At 34.5% G+C, this 18,925-nt stretch overlaps 1 protein-coding gene across 4 annotated transcripts in view; it reads right to left on the bottom strand.

Annotated features, from left to right (window-relative positions):
• LOC136039811 (gametogenetin-binding protein 2-like) overlaps positions 1-18,714 on the bottom strand; it is a 49,881-nt gene extending 31,167 nt beyond the window's left edge. For 2 of the 4 annotated variants that reach the window (XM_065723714.1, XM_065723716.1), the window contains exons 1-3: positions 18,617-18,714; positions 7,721-7,826; positions 4,313-4,638 (exon numbers count right to left, since the gene is read on the bottom strand). In XM_065723714.1, coding sequence (XP_065579786.1) covers positions 4,313-4,638; positions 7,721-7,822 — 428 coding nt within the window. In that variant the 5' untranslated portion in view covers positions 7,823-7,826; positions 18,617-18,714. Of the gene's footprint in view, positions 1-4,312; positions 4,639-7,720; positions 7,827-18,579 lie in introns of all 4 variants that reach the window. The other 2 variants (XM_065723713.1, XM_065723712.1) reach the window with 2 other exon arrangements.
• Positions 18,715-18,925: the final 211 nt, after the last annotated feature.

The raw sequence follows: 18,925 nt of genomic DNA, 5'->3' as shown, positions 1-18,925 counted from the left end.
AGGAAACATCCCCCCTACTTTGTAATTGGTCAAACGAAGCCCAATGGACAAATTGTGACCAAAAAAAGTAAATTATTTCCCAACTTATATTATGCAATTCGATTGTTAGGTCATTTCTATATTTATTTGAAAATATTTGATTAATGTATTTCGTTTACTGTGTTTGTAATTACAGTCTTGATAACCTGCGTAACTTACATGAACCTTTTCATGTAAGCTAGTATCATTGATTCAAATCTCAGAGAAACTGGATGTCTTATTATATTTACCCTTTTATGTACGATGGATTGTTTTAATTAATTAATTTTTCCTTTAATATTTTAAACAAGAGCTCATAAGGCACTTGTGACGAGGTCGGAAGAGCAAAGAGCCTTCAGCTCTCCAGATGGTCGAATCGGGGAAAACGGCTTTATCAAGTCATTTTGTGCCAATTTTAATCGTCCTAGCACGTTCAGAAGCACCAAACTCACTAAATCACTGGATATCCCCCCCCCCTCCCAACTCCCCCAAAGCGAACATATCCGGTTCGGTTATCTCAATCACGTATCTAGGACTTCTGTTTATTTTTCTTACCAAGTTTCATCCCAATCTCTCGACTTACAGCGTTTTCCAAGATTTCCAGTTTCCACCTCCAAATCCCCCTAATCTCACCGGATCCGGTCGAGATCTAAAATAAGAGCACTGAGACACGAGGTCCTTCTAAATATCAAATTTCATTAAGATACAATCACCCGTTTGTAAGTTAAAAATACCTCATTTTTCTAATTTTTCCGAATTAGAAAAATTTTACGACACTTGGTATATACCAAGTACCATAAAAAGCGGTTATTTCTGTCTTAAATTAATATATACTATAAAATTAGCAATAAGATTTGCTTTCAATATTCAAATACCAATGCTTAATTACGTTTAACCTTTAAATACCCTAAAATTCTTATTTTTTGAACAATTTAACTAAATTACACTAATCCTTTAAATAAGCTAATATCCTTATTTTTCCCTAAAGTATTTCAGAAAAATATAAAATACACCAGAAAAATGTTATTACAGATTGAGCATAAAGTGCCTATTTTATTACAGGTTTTTTGGGTTTCGTTCCTATTGTTCTGTTTTAAATACGTATTTTATGCCAGAAGCCATTGTTTCCATAGCACTAGAATATAAAGACCAGTTATTGCTGAAAAATTACACTAAACCTTATTTGAAATAAGTTTTTCCTTTCTTTTTCTTCTTTTTGTCTTTCCTCATTTGATCAGTCAAAAACATCTTAAATCAAATTAGTATTCCAATAGTTTTGCTGTACTAGTATTTATATAATAGCTGTTCTGGTTCCAATGATTGTGCTTGTATATTTATTCACTTTGGTTCTTGTACATTTAAGCCACTGAAAACATCTGGAGGTTCTTGCCAAAGAAGGGGCAAGATAAATAGATTTTATTTGTAATAAATGTTCAGTATATTTTGTTTAACCAAGAACTGGTATAACAGTAAGATATGCCTGATCAGTAATGTCAGAAAATCCTGACCAAACTAACTGTCTAGATTGGTATGTATTTTTCTGAAATACAGATTCCCTGCAAACAAACATGGAGAATATATCTAAAAGAATTTGCTATCTGGTAGGAAGTCCTAATAAATTGACAATATGTTTACTCTTTTATTTACATCTAACTTAGAATACGTTTGCCCTAGGTTCAATCAATTAAAAACAAAATACAGATCAAGAAACTAGTCTTGACCTTTTACTAGAGTCACATATCAAAAGATTTACTAGCACATATAAATATCATAGTATAGAACAAACATTCCTACCCTGTACTTTGTTTATTTTTTCTTTAATTTTGTTTAAAAGTCAGTTCTCTTTGTTTCTCCTTTTTGAATATTGTTCAGGTTTCTTTTTGTTCTTTCATGTTTCATTTAAGCTATATTTCATGGTCCATTTATATATATATATATATATATATATATATATATATATATATATATATATATATATATATATATATGTGTGTGTGTGTGTGTGTGTGTATATATTTTTCTTCCCATTGATAAAGACCTCCAGATATAAAGTCAAAATATTACGATTTTTCCTATCATTTTTTGTGTTAAATAAAAAATTCCACTATCTTAAAATTAACAGATTTTTGTTCCAGTTGTAAATGGAGCGGCAGTGTTGTCTAAGAGATAACAAACAAGCCAGGCTTTCACTATATTGTTTGTTCAAAAAGTAACCATACTACTAGTATGGCTCTATTTAGTACCATGTAAATTAACTGCACCCTTTTTCCATTTTCACGTTAGAACAAGGACCCTAAACAACTTCTTTTTTTCTACTGATCCAATCAGACTCAAATTCCATTCAAGTGTTCTTGACCTATCATCAATTGATTGAGATTTCTAACAGATGGCACATATCTTAAAGATTGATTCTCCATCTATGTTTATAGAAACTCTGTATTTTAGAGAAATTAAATAGCAATCTAGAGGGTTAATTTGATCTGGAATTTCTTACATTACTAATCAGATATATATTTCTACTACAGTGGTTCTTAGTAAAACAAATTAATCATTTAATTATTGTGTTCAGAGCCTTTTTTTAGACCTAAAAGCTGGATTTGTAAGTATTGTATACCCTACCAAAAGCAGGTCGTCCTTGTCTGGGTTGGGAGGATGTCATAAATAAAGATTTAAAGGAAATGGAAACTTCCTGGGAGGGTGTAAAGAGGGAGGCTTTAAATAGATTAGGTTGGAGGAGGAGCGTGCGTAGCTGTGTTGGCCATAGGCGCCTTGACGCTGCAGTGAGTTATTAGTAGTAGTAGTAGTAAATCATATTTCTGGGAGTTGCATAAATATCACCAAGGTGAACAGTGTCCATTAATTCCATGCATGGCAGTCTTATGTAAGCACTAGCAGGCTACTTATAGCTTACAATTCACACAAACCTAACTTAAAAACACGGCAAATTATTTTTTATGATATTCACAACCTATCTAAGTGCTTTTCAATATGTATTATTCCCTTGTAGTTTTTGATGACTTCGCAAACTAAAGTCATTCAGTATGACTTTATACTGATATGGTAATAGGAAAGCAGTAAAGGTAGTAAAAAGGGAGACTAGAAGGGAAACTAGTGATATGGGACAGTAGAGAAACTAGCGAAAAGAGAATGGGAAACTAGTGGAACACAAATAGGAAACTAGTGAAACTAGTTGAATACAAATAAGAAAGTATGCCTAGTGAAACTAGTAGAATGGGAAAGTAGTGAAACTATTAAGAAGGGAAACTAGTGGAACAGAAATACGGAAACAGTGAAAAGGGAAACTAGTGGAATTAGACAGTAGAGAAACTGGTGAAAAGAGAAACAAGTGGAATAGGAAAACAGTAAAACTAGTAAAAAGGGAAGGGAAACTAGCGAATGAGAATAGGAAAGCAGTGAAATTTGTTTTCTGACAGATAGTAGAAATTAAGTTTCTGCTAAACCATTCCTTCGAAACTCTCACTAGAACGTTTTCTGTGGGTATAAACCCACTCATTAAAATGTAATGTTTCCTCAGTAAAGGTCGAGAATAGCGGTTCTTAAGAAGGAGACAGGCTGAAACAAAAAAAAATAGATAAAATTAGGAAGCAACGAGGAAATATGACTCATTTATACTTGCTACATACTATAACAGAAGAATTTCATCATTTTTGGTTAGTTATTCTGTACAGTCTAGAGCTATATGAGACCATTAGAGCGACTGGGGATGAATTTTCAAAAACACGAAAAGAACTATAAAATGAGCATAAAATTAGTAGACAAAAAATGTGTCTCTTTTTGTTCTAGGGTGTCTACTTCTAAAGAGCTACTATTCTTAAACTCGATTTTGATATTTGCATGCACTTGGAATTATTGGAGGAAATTATTGAAGAATAGCAGCACATTACAAACAGAATAATAGTTGAAGTTTGCTTATTAGGCTTTTATTTATTATCTCTTTAAACTTCTCTTTTGTTTGAGTAAGAGCACATTTTTCTGATTTGAAATTATCATGTTATATTGTTCAATGTGAACACTCACAAAACAGCACTACTTGTAGAGGAAAATTTGTTGAAATAAAATCAATTGAGAATTTATTCGAAATCAGTTGGAGTCACTTGAAACTAGTTGAAAAATCAGTTTATAGAAATCAACTGACAGTAATCAAAAATGCCTCCATGAGTCTTTAAAAGCAGGATCATTATTGTAATCGTTCTCTTTACAAAATCTTGTGTTTTAATCTAAGAAAAGAAACCATATTAACTAAAGAACAAACTGTAGTTGATATATAACTTACCCATGGTTACAGAGGAGAATATACATTTTTGACCACGAATTTTGTATCTCAGGTGCAAGTTGTACAAAACCATACTTTGGAAACACAAGTGGATGCAATGCATCGTGACAGTTTTCGTATAACTGTACATACAATCTTTCAGCTGTTTTCCGACAGCCAACACAAGACACAAACTGGCCTAGAATCGTGTATACATCATCAACGGATACAGTGAGGGCTTTAGATATTTCACTAGATGTCAACACTGAGCATCGTCGAGAAAACGCATCCACTGCCTTCACAGGTGGCTTGTGATTTAATCCAAGATCTGGTAATTGCAGCACCATCTATAAAAAAATTAAATAGCTTAAGATCCTTGATTGTATACACCAAAAGGCACTATGAATACTGTGGAAAAACCATAAACTTGCAATTTGTATATCTTGCAACTTGCACTGCAATTTGCATATGCAATTTAGGTTTTCACAGGAATAGGGTGGAAGAAGTTGGTTCGGGTTTGTTATTGAGAGGCAGAGGAGTTAGACAGAAAGGCAAGAGGGTACTAGAAAAAGGAGGAATGATGCAGGTAGTCTTGGAGGAGAGCGATTTGGTTTGTTTTGGCAAACAAACAAAGGATGGAGACTTGTACCAGTCGACAACTTCTTGTTAATGAGGAGAGGAATAGAATTGAAAGGGGGAGACACACATTTAAGGGTGGTAATCTCATAGGTTACCCATTTGTCAAGTTTCTGAGGAAGTTACTCAGCAAATATGAACAATTTATTCCATTATTACTTGAACAACGTTTTGGCCGAGATTGCGGGGTTTTTCTCAATTTGTCCTTATATATTCCTCAGAAACGTAACCCAACTATTCAGATCAAATCCATCAATAGAAATAGAAATCAATAGAAATCGATAGAATAGGAATCAATAGAAATCAATAGAATGTCTTTGAGCAAGTTTAATAGTTTTTTTCCAACTGAATGTACATTTTGTAAAACTAGGACCATCACTATAGCCCAGCTCAAACAAAAGATAGTTCAATGCAGCATATCTTTTATATGGTAATTAGAGCCAAAAGCCTGATAGATTACAGATATAGAAAAAATGTAGCTTATTCTCTTTTAGGAGGACTACAGAAGGATTTTTGCCCATTCCCTCGAACACACAATTCGAAGTCCTCTTGCCCCCTTCCCCATCCAAACAAAACACATTTCAATTTGATTTCTCGGTCATGAGACAAAACAGGGTAACTACATATAAAAATCTTCACCTTGTTGATAAAAACCTGCTGACTGTATGAAATTTCTATAAGGAGATCTACTTTCTTGTCTTTTAGTGTCAGACATGGAAAAGAAATTTACTCCCTTGTGAGCATCTGAAAAACAACTGACTTATAAAAGTACATTGGAAAAAACCGTTCTATTGCATAGTATCACACAATTTTTTTTTTCCGATTAGCAAGAGGCTGAATATTTTAGCTTTATAGCTCTTAACTGAATCTTTCACTGCTGATATGCCACATGTTTACCTTTTCAAGTAAATTCTGCTTGGATATTGCATTATTCTACTAATCTAGATGTGATTAATGCAGAAAACTTTCATTCCAAATTCAACTCTATACAATATCTATGAGCTCAATATAAGTTGTCTGTAGTTAAAAAGGATCTGTCTATGACTTCTCATGTTCCCTACCTAAGCTATTATTTGAACAAGAGATGCATCCATGCAAGTAGTTTATCCCAATAACCTAACAATTAAGACTCTAGACCATTATAGAGGTTTTTAATTTAAGTCAATTTTCTTTGGTTTGTCTTTGAAAGTAGATATTTGCAACAGGAAAAACTTGAATTACAAATTGTGTGATCTTGGTTGCAGCAACAGCTGCAGTCTAGTTTAAAGCAAACTACAGCCATGGTAACCGAAAATTAGAAAACGCTTTCTTAAAGCAATTTCGAATGCAAAGGAATTTTTATTGAACTCTGATTCAGGGATTCTCCTTAACACAAGCCATGGTCAAATTCCAACATGATTCCCAGCAAACTTGGGTATAATTTACTTTCAATATATTGTCCCTATGCAGCTATATGCATATGAGATTACATAGAATACAATTACTTACTGCTTTCTATCATTCAACTTGGTCCCTACAACTTTTCAACATCATATTTACCTACCAAAGAACTTCCTATCATGTAGTTGTTGAACACCAAAGTAACAGACTTGTTCTGTTACTGTTCTGTTCTGTTGTTCTTGTTCAGACTTATTCTTGTTCATTATAAATAATCTCAAATTTCTTTAAGATTGTCTTTCCATGTAAAAACTATATAAACAAGCCAAGTTTCAGCCTGATTAGTGCATTCATTTAAGAAGGTATGGCAAACCAAAGACAGACACAGGCAAACAAGAGTTTATACTATCTTCAGCAGATTGAAAAGAGACGTCTATCATAATAATAATTTATTTTTACCCTCTTTGTTATATTGCGAAAGGCCACTACAGGAAAATAAAAAGAGGAAGAAAAAACAAAAAAGCAAAGCAAAAAAAGGGAAGAACAGAAAAAGAAGAAAAAAGAAAAAATTCTAAGTGATTAACACTTATATAATTATGAGCTTACATATCTAACAAAGAAAGAAAAACACATAGAAAGTAAAATCAATACTAAGACACAGGAACTATCAGTCTACCCAACTGTATAAAATAGATAGTTGAGCAGAAAGTCAGATTTTTTTACACCAGTCTTCAAAACGAGTTCATAATTCCTCCATCTTCCTATATACACAAAAAACATAATATTTTTTCTAATGGGTAAATTAGCAGAAAAATTAAAACAAAATATTTTTCCTTCACAGTAAAAAAAATAATACCAAAACTTGTCTTGAGAATAGGGAAAACTTTATGATTTTGGCATTCATTTTTACAATTCCTAATACACACTCTGATTAATCATCACAGAACACGTGCAACCATATAGTTAAAGAATTTTCTTTGTCACTTTTTTCTGTTGTTTTATCTCTTTTTAGAAATATACACAAATTGACAAAATCCCAGTAATAATTCCATAAGACATACAAACAAAGAAGCAGAAATAATTCGAAAGAGTCTTTTATATAAATAAAGAAATATAAGACAAAAAGTTAAAGAATTATGAGGCATCAAACTAAGTATTTTGCATCCAGAACACTAGCATTTAACTCCATATTTCAATTTGAAAACTAACAATTCAGAGGAGAAATCTACCATGGTATTCTCACAAAAGAAATGACTTACCATTAAGTAAAAACGTCCAAAGAAAAATACTGAACAAAAATGAACGATTTCTCATAATTAAAGTGCTTTTGCACTTGAAAAAACAAGCATTTAGATTGTCATATTTTCATTCAAAATCAAGATAAAATGCTTTGTAATAAAATAAAGCAAAACTTACTGCCAGGTTTTCATCAATTTGCAGGGGCATTTGTCTTTTTTCCAACTTCATCAGTTTTCCTTTCTCATCTTCTCTATAGAGACTGATCAGTTGTGCCATCATATTCCTTCAATTAAATACACTAATTCAAAAAGGTCATCACTATATTCAGATATTCTCAAATTTGTTTAACTAAACACTGTACATGTTAAAATCCAGAATCAATCTGAAAAATCTGGCAATACTAGCCTTTTATGTACATATGAGGATGGTACTAAAGTAACTAACCCTAAAGAAATCGCTAATATGTGAGAAATAAATACTCTTTTCTTCTTCTTCAAAAAAATATCATGCTAATAAACCCAAATACTACTTTTCTGGGTCCCTTTTACATGCAACTTGGGCAAAATTACATTATCTCTGGAATGGTTCAACATTTTTTTTTTCAGATAATAATTCTTCAAGTCAAAGTTCATTCTCTATCAGGAGACATGTGTTGTGCTTAACAGCTATTGTTTTCTTTAAAGACTTAAAATATTTATTTCTCCAAAAGATAAAATCCCTGAAGTATAATTTCTGTTACTTGTTGGTCTGTGCTCAATGCCCTGAAGAAGACTCTGCTTTTGAATTGTCAGATTTTCCTTTTTTCTTCATCAAACTATTAAAAACTTACTCAGCTAATGATTTTGAGCTTTGGCCTTACTTTGAAGGCATAGATGAAGAAAAAAAATTATAAAAAATTCAAAGATAACCTTCAATTCTAATTTGCAAGATTCAATTCACTACTCCCCCCCCCCAAAAAAAAAAAGAAAACAAGGTTTAAAGGCTCAAATGCCCCCTGCTTCAAGTAGCATATATTCTGTTTATTCTGTAAGAGAATTGAGATCCTCTTAGCATTTCTGAGGACAAGAATTTAGCCCTTCTCTCACAGAAATAAGATGAAGTAAGGACACCCAAACCATATGTGCAACTATTGGCCTGCTGTGGTTGATTGCTGCTAGAATACCAAGTAATTAGATTGATCAGCAGAATTTAAAAGCTCTATCTTTTTTGGGGGGCCATATTCTTCTGAAATGACTTTTTTTTCTGATATCAGCCTTCATACCTACATCAATTGCACAGAATACCTTAATAAGCAAAAACTAAAAAGGATATAAATCACACATAGAAACTTGCTTCTGGCATCAAGGAAAATTCTAAATTTTTTGGGATACATGTCTCTTCCTTAAGAAAAGGTGTCCATCCCTGACTTTATACATAATGGTGTAGCCTGTTTATCACTACTAGAAAAGGCAAATATATTGACGATCTTCTTTTCTTCAATTCTTCTTTCTCCAATAATTTTGGCACCTATCCCTCCAGCAATAAAATATCCTATAACATGTTCAATGCCTGATTAGCCAATCAATTAAAATATTTGTCTTTACAAGCCTTAACAAGCTTGATATTAACAAATCTGAAAGACCTGATGGGAGGTACCCAAGACTTGTTAGGACATGCTGGCATTCTTACTTCTGCCTCACTGAAACTCTTCCAGTTGTCCCTTCAAATAGGGAAGTTATCTTCAGACTGGAGACACAAATTCTTCAACATTCCTCTGCAGCTGTAAAAATACTTAGAGAATTTATGAAAGAATCTTATTAAGCATTTTAAGGCTAACAGCATTCTCAGCTTCCAAAAATTAGTTTGGATCTGACAAATCTGGCAATACTAGCCTTTAAAATACATATGAGGATGGTACTAAAGTAACTGACCCTAAAGACATTGCTGATATGTGGAATGATAGATTTAATATGAATTTCTCAACCAGATCATCGCCCAAGATCAAGAGGCTTGATGATGAAAAAGCTGCTGGGTTAGATAATATTTGCAAATGGTTACTCAAAGGAACAGCCCAGTTTATAGCAAAACCTAATGTTAAGCTATTCCAAATGACACTGAGTTCTAAAGTCCTCCCTTGGCACTGGAAATTTACCAGTATCAAGCCCATTTTTTAAAAGGGAAAAAAAGACCAAGCTAGCACCTACCACCCTTACTTCAGTACTCTGTAAGGTTCTGGAAAGGATAATAAATGATGCATTGGCTGATCATCTTCATAACAACCAGTAACTCAGCAAAATCCAGTATGGGTTTTGTAAATATTACTTGATTGAAACCAACCTCATTCAGTAATATTAAATACCTTAAATTGCAGCTAGGAGCAAAATACATTAAGGGATTTCTCCTTGTAGAGCTCCAGAATGATGAGCAGACAGCTGATGAGCTACAGCATATATTGCATGATATTATCACTAAACTTCTTGACAGTGATCTTTCAGTATACATCACTCTACTAGATCAGGCAAAAACTTTTGACAAGATCCAAAACAACCTCCTGATACTGAAGTGATATGCATAAAGAGTCCATGCTGAGAGCTATGGGTTGAATTAATGATTTTTTTTATCAACTAAAACACAAAAAGGTTATTGCAAATGCCAAAAAATGGTGCCATCTTTTCGGAGCTGGTAGTTCTTAGCAGTGTTCTGCAGGGAAGCAACTTGGGGCTTATACAGTTTAGTATGTACATTGAAAACTGCTCAACAAACCTAAAGAACTCACTGATGCAATATGCAGATAACCTTAAGCTACTATGACAGACCATATATAACAAAGAACCCTCATCATTCCATGAATGCATCTGGAGCTCAATGCATCCAAACATTAAGTTCCCTTATCTTGGCTGAAATAACCCCAACCCATTATATACTATTGAGAACAACCAACTTGAGGTGGTAACTGAAGATAAAAAAAAAATTAAGTGCTATTATAGACAGGGACCTTTAGTTCCATAGCCATACACAAGCTCAAGCTAAAAAAGTAAACCAGACCCTTGGGTGCATCAATGGAACTTACAACACAAGGAAGCCATGTCTGGTAACAAAATTCAATAAGACATTAGTTGATCCAAAAGTCTGGTATGATATTGGTATGTCCCCAGTATAAATGGATACTATGGCACTGGAGAATGTTCAGTACCAAGTCACCAGACTCATACCATACCTGCAAGGAAAGCCTTACAACGATCATCCTAGATCTGTAAGATTTAAAACACTGGTATATACAGAAGAAAAAAAAAGAAATGTCATCATCAAATAACTAACATTTGCACAATTAACCTGAAAACCCACACTTACTTTATATGTTGAATTTTTCACCTACAACAAGATTCAGATAGTCTGGAATCATGGACTACCACTTGAGCCCTGCAATTTAAGAATTCAAAATGCAAAGTTTTGCATCTTGGACATAACAACCCTCAGCAAACTTATTTTATGAAATTTGAACTATCTAGAAGCATTTAGTGAAAAGAAGGACCTAGGAGTCAATATTGATAATTAACTTAAATTGCAGCTTGTAGCATTCCAACAATTTCTCCTTGTAGACCTCCAGAGTTGACAATTTGAGTTTGGCTAAGAATTGAAATTTCATAGCCAAACATAAGCACATGTTTCTAAAGCCAGCCATGCCCTTGAACTTGTTAAGCACAAATTTATCATAAGTAAACCATGTATGGTAAAGAAACTGTATACTGCCCATGTCTGCCCTCACCTTGAGTTTGAAATGGTAGTAGCAACCCCCATAGAGAATGTACAGAGAAGGACAACAAACCTTTGCCCCCACTCTGCATTATTCTCTGTATTAGCAATGCCTACAATCCTTGAAGTTGCTACCTTGACAAACAGGCAAAAGAGGGGTGATGCAATAACAGCTCAGAAGCTGCTAAACTCTGAGGTAGTAGAACAAGCACTTACCACTCCTCTCCTGATCTGCACTAGAGGCCACAGCAAAAAAACTCTATCTTCTCTGGTCTAGCAGAACAACTGTTTAGTGCTAGAGCAGTATCACTGTGGAATAGGTTAACAGAAAAGACAGTTGAGGCAGCCACTATAGACTTACTCAAAGCTGGAATCAACAAAGATTGGGTCAACATTGACTGGAAGCTCAAATGGAACCTGAACAACACCTGAAGTTGTCACATCACCATCAGCAAGAGATCTACAGGGGATCATCATTGCCTTATCTCACTGGTAATTGTAATTTATGGTAATGATCTGCAGGTTAAGTCTAAGTTCAGCACCACCAGGGGACACAGCCAGAATATAGAGATTTGGAGAAGTCACAAACATGTGCAATGCTCCATGCCCATGTGGAGAAAGGGAGAATGGCTGGTGATCCGGTGTACTGCTAAACCTTGATGAAGTCAACCCCAGCAAGATTCTCTGTAGGAGGTTCTAAACCGCATTACCTCACTGGACAGTGCAACTTAAGGTAATATGACCATGTCACTTCACCACTAGGCAGAATGTTTTATTGTAATAACACCCTTCTAGACACCTAAAAAGACTCTGAAAGGGTTTATCATAAATTCATGATCACTAAATTGAAAGCCAGGTGTCAATAACCCTGTTGCATGGTAGATACTGACTTTCCTGTCAGAGGATATAGGTTATGGAAGTTTCTATTCTGGTGCCACTGTCCACCTCTGTTCTTCTACAATTGCCTAAAGTGGTGTCCCTGAGGCTACTATCCTTGGCAGGCACGTACGCAGGAATTTTTTTACATGGGGGGGGCCAAAACCTTCAAAACAGCAGATATAAAGAAGCACTTTTTTTATTTAGTAGCTAAATAAATGCAAAAAGCATGTACATCAGAAAATACAGATTAACATTAATCTGTAATATTGTAGCAAATGGCAGAGAAGGAAAGACTGAAGCCTCAAAAGTACATTTCAGGCTCAGGCTATGTTCATAGCAATTCATAACCAGTAATTAATCTGTTATATCCCACTGAAATGGAAATTTAAGGTCAACAGTGCAATATGGGTGCTGTGGGGGGTAGTTCTTCTATTGCAAAAACATCAATTTTAATGAAAAATGATAGTTTCCAAAATTGATCCATTGAAAGCTCTATTTTATCCTGAAAAGGGGGGATAAACACCCTAACATCAAGGATAATTCTATTTTGCCGTGGAAAGCAAACTCTCTTTACAAAAAAAAATAACAGTACAATCGCTAATTACTTCAAAGAGGGTAAAAAAGTAAGACAGAAAATGAGTTAATAATTGGGCAATGACTTGACCAGATAATTGCATGCTGTAAAATCCAAAAAAGGGCTTCACACCTGTATCTAGATTCTTAATAAATGTCCTACTTTTGCCAGAAATCCCAAGAAACCATGGGGAATTAAACATTTCACAAAATTTCAGGGGGGCCAGGCCTGAAGGCCCCCCTCCTGTGTATGTGCCAGATCCTTGGTCCTAACCTCTACAACTTCTATCATTTTGTTTCAAACTGTTCAAAACTAGTGGGTAAGACTGCAATAGCCCCTAACCTGCAGTCTATACAAATTGATTTTGGAAATCAGTCTGATGCATGGCTTCTTGCCTTCAATATTGGCAAATGTGAAGTACCCCACTTTGTCAAACATAATCAGAACCAGAAATGTTATCATCAAGATAATCTTTATCTATTCTAAATGCATCTGCCTTTTACACCTTACCTCTGCATTTAACATCAAATTGAATCTTGCTTCCCACCCTTCTTTATGGTATCTCAAACTTCTTAATTATGCTTCTTGAACTAATGGAAAGGTTAATAATGACAACATAATTAAATTGAAAATTGTAGTTGATGATTACAAATGAAAACATTTGGAATGATTGACTGTGAATATTAACTTAGCACAAAGTTTTGAAGACTAGTTCATCTGAAGATACAGTGAGTCTCGAAGATTTGTGCACCAAAACATAAAATGGTACATTTTTATTTTAGTTATACTGATGAAAAAAAACATAAGGAGTGACTTCAATGGTCTAGTGATAATTCTAGATGTGCAAATGCATTTATATTTTGAAATTATATTTTAAATACTATTTCCAGTCATTACTGGTAATTTTTGTATAGTAGTAAGTTGAAAGATAATTAAAAAACTTGCATATCCATTAATGGTAATTATCAACTCTCACTTTCAAACAAAACAAATGTCTGATTTTGCTTATAGGTAACATTACCTATACAGCTAAGCATTAGTCCTAGAGCCCTGCAGGTATTGTGGCATGGTCTCTATTCTGATTGGTTGAATATTGGAAATTCCTTCCAACCAAATGGCAATTATACAGTTTTTCAGTTCAGGATTAAACTTGTTTTAAAAGATTTTTTGACTATGGGAAGACCTTGATGAAACACATTTGGTTGAATAGTGATTCTTGCAAGTGTATATTACCTCTAGAGCAAAACAAATTAGTCCATGAGCCCCAGAGGTAGCAGGGTAAGGTCTGTATTTAATGATTATTGAATAATTATTTGGCCTGAAGCCTGAAAGAGGAAATAAAAACTAGGTCATAAATATGAAGTAACAATTTAACCAATCACAATACAGACACTGCCCCACTGCCCAAATGACTCATGGACTAATTTGCTTCACTCTATAGGTAATATTCACTCACAAGAATCACTATTCAATGAAATTTTTTCACCAGGGTCTTCCCATAGCCAAAGAATCTTTTACAACAAATTTAATCTTGAGATGGAAAACTGTATTGGAAGGCATTTCTTCAAATCAAAATAGCTTAAATGTTGTATTTAACTAATTGCTGTGATTCACCGGTTTGCTGGGTAGTTTCAACTCAAAAGTGAAAGTGGATAATTACCATTAACGGATATGTAAGTTTTTATATCACTTGGTATCTACCAAGTATATCTAAATTGGAAAAATTAGAAAAAATGAGGTATTTTAAACTTATGAACGGGTGATTGGATCTAAATGAAATTTGATGTTTGGAAGGATATTGGGTCTCAGAGCTCTTATTTTAAATCCCAACCAGATCTGGTGACATTGGAGGGGGGAACCTAAAATCTTGAAAAACACTTAGAGTGGAGGGATTGGGATGAAACTTGGTGGGAAAAATAAGCCCAAGTCCTAGATACAAGATTGACATAACTAGAATGGATCCACTCTCTTTGGGCAAGTAGGGGGGGGGGGATAATTCTGAAAAATTAAAAAAACGAGGTATTTTTAACTTACAAAGAAGTGATTGGATCTTGATGAAATTTGATGTTTGAAAGGATATTGTGTCTCAGAGCTCTTATTTTAAATCCTGACCAGATCCAGTAGCATCAGGGGGAGTTGGGGGATACCTAAAATCTTGGAAGACACTTAGAGTGGAGGGATCAGGATGAAACTGGGGGGGGGGGGAATAATCAAAAGTCCTAGATACATGATTGACATAACCAGAATGGATCTGTTCTCTTTGAAGGAGTTGGGGGGGGGGGGTAGTTCTGAAAAATGAAAAATTGAGGCATTTTAACTTACAAAGGAGTGATTGGATCTTAATGAAATTTCCTATTCGGAAGGATATCATGTCTCAGAGCTCTTATTTTAAATCCAAACTGGATCTGGTGACCTTGGGAGGAGTTGGGGGGCCTAAAATCTTGGAAAATGAATAGAGGGATCAGGATGATACTTGTGGGGAAAATAAGCACAAGTCCTTGATACATGATTAACATAACCAAAACAGATCTTCTCTTTCGGAAGGAGTTGGGGGGAGGGATACTTCTAAAAAAAAATTGAAAAAAAAACAAGGTATTTTTAATGTATGAAGGAGTGATTGGACCTCAATAAAATTTCATATTTAGAAGGACCTTACAACTCAGATCTCTTATTTTAAATCCTAGCCCAATCCAGTGTCATTGGGGGGGGGGATGGAAGTCTTGGAAAATGCTTAAAGTGGAGAGATCAGGATGAAACTTGGTGGGAAGAATAAGCACGAGTCCAAGACACATGACTGACATAACCAGACTGGATCTGCTCTCTTTGGTGGAGTTGGGGGGCGGAGTAATTTGAAAAAATGAGGTATTTGCACCTTATGAATAGATAATCAGATCTTAATGAAATTTGACATTTAGAAGGATATTGTGCTTTAGAACTCTTGTTTTATATTTCCGCCCAATCTGGTGACATTGGGGGAGGTTGGAGGGGGGAACCAGAATTCTTGGAAAATGTGAAAATCAAAGTATCTTACAAGTGGGTGATTGGATCTTAATGAAACTTGATATATAGAAGAATCTTATGTCTCAGGTGCTCCAATTTCAATTTGAACCAGGACATAGAGGGTTGGAGGGAGAAACAAAAATCTTGGAAAATACTCATAGTGGAGAGATCAGGATGAAACTTGATGGGAAGAATAAGCACAAGTTATAGATATGTGATTGAAATAACTGGAACAGATCCATTCTCTTTGGGGGAGCTGGGGGTTGTTAATTTGGAAAAATTAGAAAAATTATGTATTTCTAACTTTAGAATGGGAGACCATATCTTAATGAAATTCAATATTTAGAAGAAACTCATGTCTCAGAGCTCTTATTTCAAATCCCAACCAGATCTGTTGATTGCAAAATGCTTATAAATGTTGTAGATATGTGAGTGACATAACTGGACTGGATCTGCTCTCTTTGGGAGAGTTAGGGGCTGGGGTTCAGGGCTTTGGCAAGCTAGCTGGACATGCTAGGACAGTGACAATTGGTAGGCATGTCAGGGAGCTGCACAAATTAGCTTGATAAAGTTGTTTTCCCCAATTTGAGCATCTGAGGGGCTGAAGGGAGAGGAAAAATTAGAAAAATCAAGGTATTCTTAACTTATAGAATTTTGAACCTTAGAATTTTGCTAGAGCTCATATGATCTCTTGGCTCTTCTGACCTCATCAAAAGTGCCATATGAGCTCTTAGCTCTAGTTTAATAATCTTTTGACTTCCTACTATACAGAAATTAGCAGCTATGACTAGAAATAGTATTTAAAATACAATTTCATTCATATTGTACAACACTAACACTTCTATCTGCTTCAAAACCCTGCCCACTTTATGCATTTTTAGTGTGTTGAAGGGGATTTTAGAAAGCTAAAAAATAGATTTTAGAAACCTGAAAAACGGATGCACTTGTAGAATTAGCATTTCTAAGTGCTCTAAACTGGAAACTATGCTGCTTCACAACAAAGTTTCCAGTTTAGAGCACTTGCAATGAAAATAAACATTTACCCTTGTTTGGTGTTAGATCAATTTGAAGACAAGTCATAGCCTACATAGAAAATTTATTGAGTGTATACAATTCAGGGGTAGGCTATAGGCCTATATTTGGTAAAATTCTAGTTGATTGACTTTTGGCTATCCTGGAAAGGGGTTAGGTTAGGAAAAAAAACTTTCAGGGATGAGTCTAAAGTATATCTGCAGAAGGTATTTTAAACTACCCACCTCTACTCCTTCTCCCTCAGAGGGCCCTGACCTTTGATAAAAATATTTGTGTTATAAAAGTGAGACCTTGCAAAATAGATTGTCTGCTTGAATGAAGTACAACAAAGTTGTTTTCAGCTTCACAACTTTGCTCAATCCCAATTTATAAGGTTTTAAAGATATACAAATACATCTCCTAAATTTTGGAAAAAAACATTGATATGGCTCAGAATTTTACTCAAATAACAGGAATTGTGTTTTTAGAACTAAAGGCAAAGAAAAGGCAACTGGTAACTGAAAATTAAGGTAAAATGGTGTTTTGTCAAAATTTCAATTGGTATAGACATGTTGTGCAGGTGAATTTCAGGGCCCTCCAGAGGGAGAGGAGTGGAGGAAGGGTAATTCAAAATACCTTCCTGGGGCATACTTTAGCCTTTAGACCCATTCCTGAAAATTTCATTTTCCTAACTTAACCCCTTTCAGAGATAGCCAAAAGTCAATCAACTAGAATTTTACCAAGGTAAGATTCTAGTTGATTGACTTTTGGCTATCTTGGAAAGGGGTTAGGTTAGGAGAATGAAACTTTCAGGGATGAATCTACAGACTAAAGTATATCCCAGGAAAGTATTTTAGAAGCAACTACCTCCACTCCTTCTCCCTCTAGAGGGCCCTGACCCTTTATGACCTTTAAAAATATGTGCATTATAAAAGTGAAGCCTTGCAAAATAGATCTTCTGCTTAATTGAAGTATAAAAAAATGGTTTTCAGCTTCATAAATTAGCGCAATTCCATTTTAAAAGGTTTTAAAGATATGCAAATATGTTTCCTAAATTTTGAAAGAAAACATCAATATGGCTCAAAATTCTACTCAAATAACAGGAGTTACATTTTCAGAACTAAAGGCAGAGAAAAAGCAACTAGGCTAGTAACTGAAAATTAAGGTAAAATTTTCTTTGTCAAAATTTCAATAGGTAATAGACCTGTCATATAGGAAAATTTCAGGACCCATTAGAGGGAGAACAAGTGGAGGTGGGTGCTTTAAATTACCTTGCTTAAGCAAGGTAATTTAGGGACATGCTTAAGCCTTTAGACTCATCCCTGAAAGTTTCATTTTCCTGACCTAAACCCTTTCTGAGATAGCAATAAGTCAATTAACTAGAATTTTACCTGAAAAACTGTCTAAGCCTAAACTAGGCTAACCTATGTTGAAAATTAGGCTAGCCTAGTTTTGATTAATTTCCTACATAGGCTAGGCCTACTTCATGTTTGGGAAAGATAAATTTTAATTAAAACAGTTTGTACAAGATTGACCTAGGCACTGTCCATGTACTGGTGGCTTAATCCTAGAAGTGAGTCTTATGCCAATAGGCTATTTGAAAATAGTCTTGTGTTGATTGGGGCATTAAATGGTGACCTATAACTCTTCTGTTAAAATCATTTAGTTCATAAAAGCCCTTATCACAGTGCGGTATCCTTGTTTTCACTGTAGGCCAACATTTTGTCATAAAATTAATTCAATAGGCTAGCACTAGCTTATTGCAGGCTGAAGCTAGTAGCAGTGTTACCCAACACTGAGAGCAAGGAAGGTCTCAAAAAATATAATATTCAGTATATACTCCAGATTTTTCAGCATTCTTACGAGAAATTACCAACCAGTAATCTTTAATAATATCCAAATAACTCTTCAACAAAATACTCCCATAAATTACAAAAACAGATTCTGCAGGGTGATGCTAATGATGGATCATAGAATGCCATCTTTTATTGTAAAATAAAAACGGGTTAAAAGAAAATAGGGAAACAAACATGGGCATATGTCACTAAAATGAGATCATTCTATTTTATATGGTCGTTAGTAAGCTGTAAGTAACAGAGAGGTTAAAGATTTATAAACAACCTAGTTGATTACTATTGTGGTCCCATTTTTATTAGCGTGCGTTTGTTACTACTACTAATAATAAT

The sequence above is a fragment of the Artemia franciscana genome, chromosome 20 (genome assembly GCF_032884065.1).
Source record: "Artemia franciscana chromosome 20, ASM3288406v1, whole genome shotgun sequence".
Classification (NCBI taxonomy): Eukaryota; Metazoa; Arthropoda; class Branchiopoda; order Anostraca; family Artemiidae; genus Artemia; species Artemia franciscana.
Note: the sequence above shows the minus strand (reverse complement) of the source record. Positions and strands in the feature narration are given on the sequence as shown.